Source organism: Tetrao urogallus (genome assembly GCF_951394365.1).
Source record: "Tetrao urogallus genome assembly, chromosome: Z".
Lineage (NCBI taxonomy): Eukaryota > Metazoa > Chordata > Aves > Galliformes > Phasianidae > Tetrao > Tetrao urogallus.
Window position 1 is genome coordinate 34,419,043 of NC_136816.1, and position 6,347 is coordinate 34,425,389.

The 6,347-nt window shown below is 52.1% G+C and overlaps 1 protein-coding gene across 1 annotated transcript in view; it reads left to right on the forward strand.

Annotated features, from left to right (window-relative positions):
- Positions 1–5,905: 5,905 nt before the first annotated feature.
- The window catches only part of GAS1 (growth arrest specific 1), a gene marked incomplete at both ends in the record, with an annotated part of 945 nt that continues 503 nt past the window's right edge, over positions 5,906–6,347 (forward strand). Inside the window, one exon of the mRNA XM_079548030.1 lies at positions 5,906–6,347. This exon is cut by the window's right edge and continues 503 nt beyond it. Coding sequence (XP_079404156.1) covers positions 5,906–6,347 — 442 coding nt within the window.

Below are 6,347 nucleotides of genomic sequence, written 5' to 3' on the forward strand. Positions count from 1 at the left end.
GGAGTCATACTAAAATGTGCGAGACACTGCTACCAGCAGGAGGATGTTTCCAAGAGGCAAGACATGGCAAGATCATGTGAAGATGGGGAAGAAAACAGAGCCTTGTCTCTGCATACCAGTACAAGCATAGCTCCTGAGAGCTCCAGAGCAGCTGTAAACTGAAGGGGATCTGGCCAGAGACACCATCACTGTACCAGGGCACCGCCACAGGACAGGAAAGGAGCAGGAAGCTATCCAACTGCACAAAAAGCAAAGCTGGAAGCAAACAGACCCCTAAGACTGCTCAATTTTATTGTGTATTCTAAATCTAATTCTGTATTGTATATAGAATAAATATGTTTGATTTTATTAGAACAAAATCATGCATTTGCTTTCTCTTGTAGTATAAGAGAGGGTAATTCTAAAGTAATAACCTCTTTTCACCTCATTTTCTGGGAAGTTCTTTTCTGTACATTGTGGTGTCTGAAATAGTGAACTATAGCCCAAAGGAGAGACACGTTCAGTAGTACCTCAAAATTATATGAACTCATCAATCATATTTTCACCACAAAGAAACCTGAACACTAAAGACAGCTGGTGACTTCTAATAATACCACCCTGCCCTACTGCTCATGCACATAGCACTGAGAGCAAGCATAGATCAGGGGACGCGGAGGCAACACCCCCTGTGATGGCACCCCATACTTAACATTCTGGATCACAGCCTCCAGGGTTCTCACCTGGGCCCCAGTAGACAGGCAGACCACAGAAACACAGAATATTTTGGGTTGGACATGCAGAGCATCATCAGGTTGCTCAGAGCCTCATCCACCCTAGCCTTGAAAGTCTCCAGGAACGGGTTATTCACCACATCTCAGAACAATCTGTTCCAATGCCTCATCACCCTCACTGTAAGACTTTTTCCTTATATCCAACCTAAATCTACCCCCTTTAAGTTTGAAACAGTTTTCCCTTGTCCTATCAACTCAGACCCTGCTGAAGAGTCTCTCACCTTCTTTCTTGTAGCTTCGCTTTAGATACTGAAAGGTCACCATCAGGTCACCTCACAGCCTTCTCTTCTTCAGCCTAAACAGTACCAGCTTTTTCAGCCTGTCCTCAAAGGAGACGTTTTCCACCCTTGGGACCATTTGCGTGGCCATCCTCTGGATGTGCTCCAATAGGTCCATGTTTCTTGTACACTGAGGACTCCACATCTGAATGCAGTACTCCAGGTGAGGCCTCACCAGCACAGAGTAGAGGGGCAAGATCACATCCCTTAACCTGCTGGCCCCCATTTTTTTATGCAGCTCAGGACACAGTTGGCCTTCTGGGCTGCAAAGGTATATTGCTGGCTCATGTCCAGCTTACCATCTACCAGTATCCCCAGATCCTTCTCTGCAGGACAGCTCATTTCAATCATTTCATTCCCCAGCTTGTATTGATAGTGATTGTTGCCTGGCCATGGTGCAAGATCTTGTATCTGCATTTGTTGAACCTTATACATTTCTACTGTGCCCACTTCTCAAGCCTGTCTAGGTCCCTCTGGATGGCATTCCATTCCCCTGGTGTGTTGACTACACTCCACAGCTTGGTGTCATCAGCAGACCTTTTAAAAGTTAGTGTTCTGATTTTACTCTTTGCCTGTCTCATATTCCTCTGGAGCATGAACTCAACCATAGCATGGTCTCTACAGGTCAGCCAGCCTCCAATCCTGATGTCACCAATCAGCTCATTTGCACTGACGAGAAACAGGTCCAGTACTGCATCCCCCATCTATTATTCTGGCTCTGGAACCTATCCTCAGTGCATTCCAGGAGCCTCCTGGACTGCCTATCTCACCATGCTACTTTTCCAGCAAATATCCACGTGGTTGAAGTCCCCCAGCAGGATAAATGCTTGCAATCAAGATGCCTCCTGTAGCTGGAGTAAGAAGGCCTTATTGATAGGCTTCGTTTGACCGAGTGACCTGTAATAGATACCAATCACAATGTTCCCTTTGCTGGAATTTGAGAGAAATTTACCAAATTTAATGTTTATGTGAATGTGAACTGCTAAATTTTAAGCTAAACTACCTTTTTATTATTATTATTTTCACATTTTCTATATACTCCTGCAACATGATGGAAAGCACAACAGTGACAACAGAACAGCAAGATCCCAGGCTACAACATGTTAGGATTTGCTCAAATGCAACAGCAGTGGGCACAGAAATAAGGGAAAGAAACGCTTGCCTACAGAAGGCTTCAGACATGCAGGGACCTCCACAGAAGTACCTTTCTCACAGAAGTACCTCCTCTGCCAACCCTTACATGAGATTTGGGAAGGGATGGAGCCTAGTTCCACCCCTTCCGGTCACTCAGGTGCACTGCATGCACCTGAGCTCCCCTTGATTGTTCCTGCCTTCCCAACAGATGCTCAATCACTGTTTCAAGCCACGACTTAGCATTTTCACTACAACTCCCAGTGTAAAATAGGTCAGATAATTTTTAACACTGCAAGAATGAAAAACTAAGAGATGAGAAGATCCACCAGGAAAGAGCTTAAGATAAAACAGAGGAAAAGATACCAGGCTTAAAAAAAAAAGTGCCACAACCAATAGGAGATTCCTTTTCTATGTGCCATATGACTGTTAGTGGTAGAAGACTTATTCTGTAATAGCTTGGAAAATTATTATTAGAGAACAACACTGACTGTTTTACAGAAAAGGATGGCCTATTTTAGAATTCAAATAACAACCAGATCCTATTTTACTGTCCAGTCATGACATATTTTCCAAATGATTCTTTGTGAAAAAGAGTTGCTTTCCCGCATACTCTTAAGTCTACTCTGAAAACCCAAAAGCTGAATTTGGCAAAACTGCCTCTACTGCCTGAAAACCTGCAGCCAAGAAGAGAGGCCAGAGATTTTTTCCATTGGTTTAGATTCACAGAAGGCAAGACTTCCTTCTTCCAACAGAGCACCACACACCCCAAAGCCCCCAAGTGCCAAACAGCACAGACAGGGACAGAATCCAAATGCCAGACTGGTATGTCTTTAAGCACTTTATGGTAACTTCTTTTCAAAGGATATATAAACCTAGATGTGCAAGATCATACTCCAGATGGTTAAAGGTGCGACAAGTGGAATGCCAGCTATTTTGCCATAAGACTTTCTCAGTTGTTTGAAAGGAAATAAAAATTCTAAGCTTCAAATCAGCCTTTCCATTATTAATACCATTATTAATGTAGGAAATCCGCCTTCCTTAGCTGAGGGGCATCACAGAGTTGCACGCACCTCTGCTCCGTACCCGGCCCTCCCGACCGCTGCGGTGTGCGCAAGATGTCCATTCCCTGCGCTCGGGTGCGCCTTCCGCGGCCGTCTCGTCCCCACCGGGACGCAGCGCTGCAGCGAAGGCTCCTATGCTCCCCCTCCTGGGGCTCTGAAGTTCCGCGGCTGCTTTCCTCGCAAAGTTACGGCCCCGTGTGCTTCGAGGCGAGGAGCAGGCGCTGCACGACGGATTTTGCAGATGGAGGCAGGAGCTGCGTGGAAGCAGAGCACGTCGCCTGGCTGTCCAGAGGGCAGCCCCTTTGTGACAGACACAGCGGCTCCAACTCTCCCCCGCTGGGAAAGATCGGAAGGCCTCCTGGTTCCACATCGAAGGATCTTGCCCTGCAGTCTCACCCCCGTACGCGTGGAAGAAGCCTGTCCCCCCACCTCCATGGGGCACAGCCCGGGTCACTCTCTCCAGCCACCAGGCTGAACTTGCAAACCCGGGCAGCTGGCACTATGCATTTACTGCACTCTGCCTAAATGGCATTTGACATTATTAATCACGCAATTAAACAAGGATTAAAATAAAGGGCAAAAAAAAACTAGTTGGATGGCTGCTCTGAAGGCAGTTTTCATGGATTTGGGAGCAAGTACATCGTTTGCACCAGAAAGGGCAGAGCTGTATTGAGGAAGGACCACTAGCAGCGTTAAAAGCGACCACAATGGAGTGAGCGCGTGTGCTGGCCGCTCAGCACATCCATCACATTGGCCCCGGACGCACCACGCCGTCTCCCACCCTTCCACGCGCTCTCAGACATCTCGCAGCGCTCGGATTCCCGAGTTTCTGGGAAATACATTTAGCCCTAATTTTTGTGACAGATGGAGTTGATAGTCTCAGGATGAAAAAAAAAAAAAAAAAAAAAAAAGCGCCAGTTTTGACAGGCAGCAGATTCCGCTGCCCCTGGCGGTCGGAGGCGATGGTGCTCTGGAATTAAGGTAGCACGAACTTGAAAGGCAGAGGGTAAACGCGGCACTGTTCATTTTGTTTTGCTCCTCTCCTTGCACCTGGATGCGAGCACTGCCGTGTCTAGTTCCTTAAAAGCAAATTAAAAGCACGGAGAGTACAACAGGTGGGCAGGGCGGTTTTCTTTCTGTGAAAATCCTCTTAGCTAGCAGGTTTCAAACCAGCTTCTATTGGTGGGCAGACCTGCACGAAGTACCACACAACTACACTGATCCTCGCAGCACTTCCGCTGGTCAGGATCCTACGCCCGCGCACAACCACTACAGGCAGTAAGCTGAGCTTGGTGTGTGTACCATTGGTAGGGTGTATTAAGTGGCATTGCTGAGGACGCAGCAAGCCGCAGTACTTACATGGTTGCAGGACCCCGCTACCAGCACGTCGGGACGGAGAACGGACAAAGCCACCCTCCGGAGCCCCAGCCTCGCCCCCACGTGAGCCGAACGGAGCGCGGCCTCCGCTCCGCTCGGGGATGTGCGTTCGCCCCGTGGCTGCGCAGGACCGCGCCGCCTTAACGGGAGGAGGGGCTCCTCGGGGGGGCTGTCATTCTCCTTAAGCCTTTCCTTTCAAGCTTTGAATGTGAGCTGCCCTCCAGCCCCCCTTTTCGCTTCCCTCACTCCAGCAGATCGTAAAGAGAGGAGGGAGGGGAGGGAAAAAAAAAAAAAAAAAAAAAAAAAAAGTTTCAACAACAGGCTGGGCCAATGGCAAGTCGCAGAGCTGGAAAAGGGGGCCGAGCGAAGGGAGAAAAAAGTGGAGAAAAGGAGAAAGAGAGCAAGAGAGCGCAGGCTGGGGGATGTGTAAAAGAAGAAGCGTTGCTAATTTTTTTTGTTTGTTTGCTTTTCCATGCATGCATAATGAGGCCTAATCAGAGCACGTTGCCGCTGCTCGGAAGGCACTTTTGTATTTAAAGCCTTGCAAAGAAAAAAAGATCCGCAGACGGATCCACAGAACAGCTTGCAGGGCTTGTTGACAACAGCAGCAGCATCAGTCGCCCAGAGAGAAAGAGACCTCGAAGCCGGCCTTCCTGCCTTCCCCGCGCTGCCTTCGCGCTGACGGGGAGAGATTTCTCTTCTCTGCTGCCCGAAGTGCGACCCGAGCCCAAGGGAGCAAGCAGAGCCGGCACCGCCTGCGGGATCGGAGCGGCTGGCATGTGCAGAGATGCTGCGAGCGGAGAGTTAAGAGCTCACGAGAAGGCAGTGGCAGCAGCCGGGCATTTATTTTGTGCAAAAAAAAAAAAAAAAAGCGAAAGAGACACGGAATTGCATGAGGATCGGGTCAGCACCATGAGTTCTCCCGACGCCGCCTTCAAGTCCCCAAGTGCACTCCGAAGCCGCGCTCCTCCGCGCGCCGCTCTGCGCTGAGCTCCACGCCGCCGCGGAGCCGCCGAGCCGAACCAGACCGAGCCGGGCCGGGAGCAGCGCCTGCGGCGCTCGGGGCGGCCCGGGGCGACCGCTTCGCACCGCGGTTCCGCCGTTTTCAGCGACAGGGGGCCGCAGCCCGCGCGGATGGATTGATGCGAGGAGACCTCATGCGCACGGCCGGCGGGAGTTCTGCAAACTTTCCGAGCGGCGGCAGCTCCTTCTCTTCTTCATTCTCCTCGCCCGGCGGCTCCTCTCCCCCGCTACCCCGCGGCAGCAGCCGCCTCCGCCGCCCGCGATGCCGGCCCGCCCTCCCGCCTGGCTGTGGCTGGCGGCGGCGCTGGGCGCCGTGTGGCCGCCCCGGAGCTCTCCAGTGCAGGGCCGGCGGCTGATCTGCTGGCAGGCGGTGCTGCAGTGTCAGGGGGAGCCCGAGTGCAGCTACGCTTACAACCAGTACGCCGAGGCGTGCGCCTCGGTGCTCCTGCAGCAGCAGCCGGCGGTGGGCGGCGGGGATGGGCCGGCGGCCGCCGCAGCCTCGGCCGCCTCCCGGCGGCGGTGCCCCAGCCACTGCATCGCGGCCCTCATCCAGCTCAACCACACCCGGCGCGGCCCGGCGCTGGAGGACTGCGACTGCGCGCAGGACGAGAACTGCCGCGCTACCAAGCGCGCCATCGAGCCCTGCCTGCCCCGCACCAGCAGCCCCGCGGCCGGCGGCGCGGGGGGCGGCGGGCCCGGCGGCG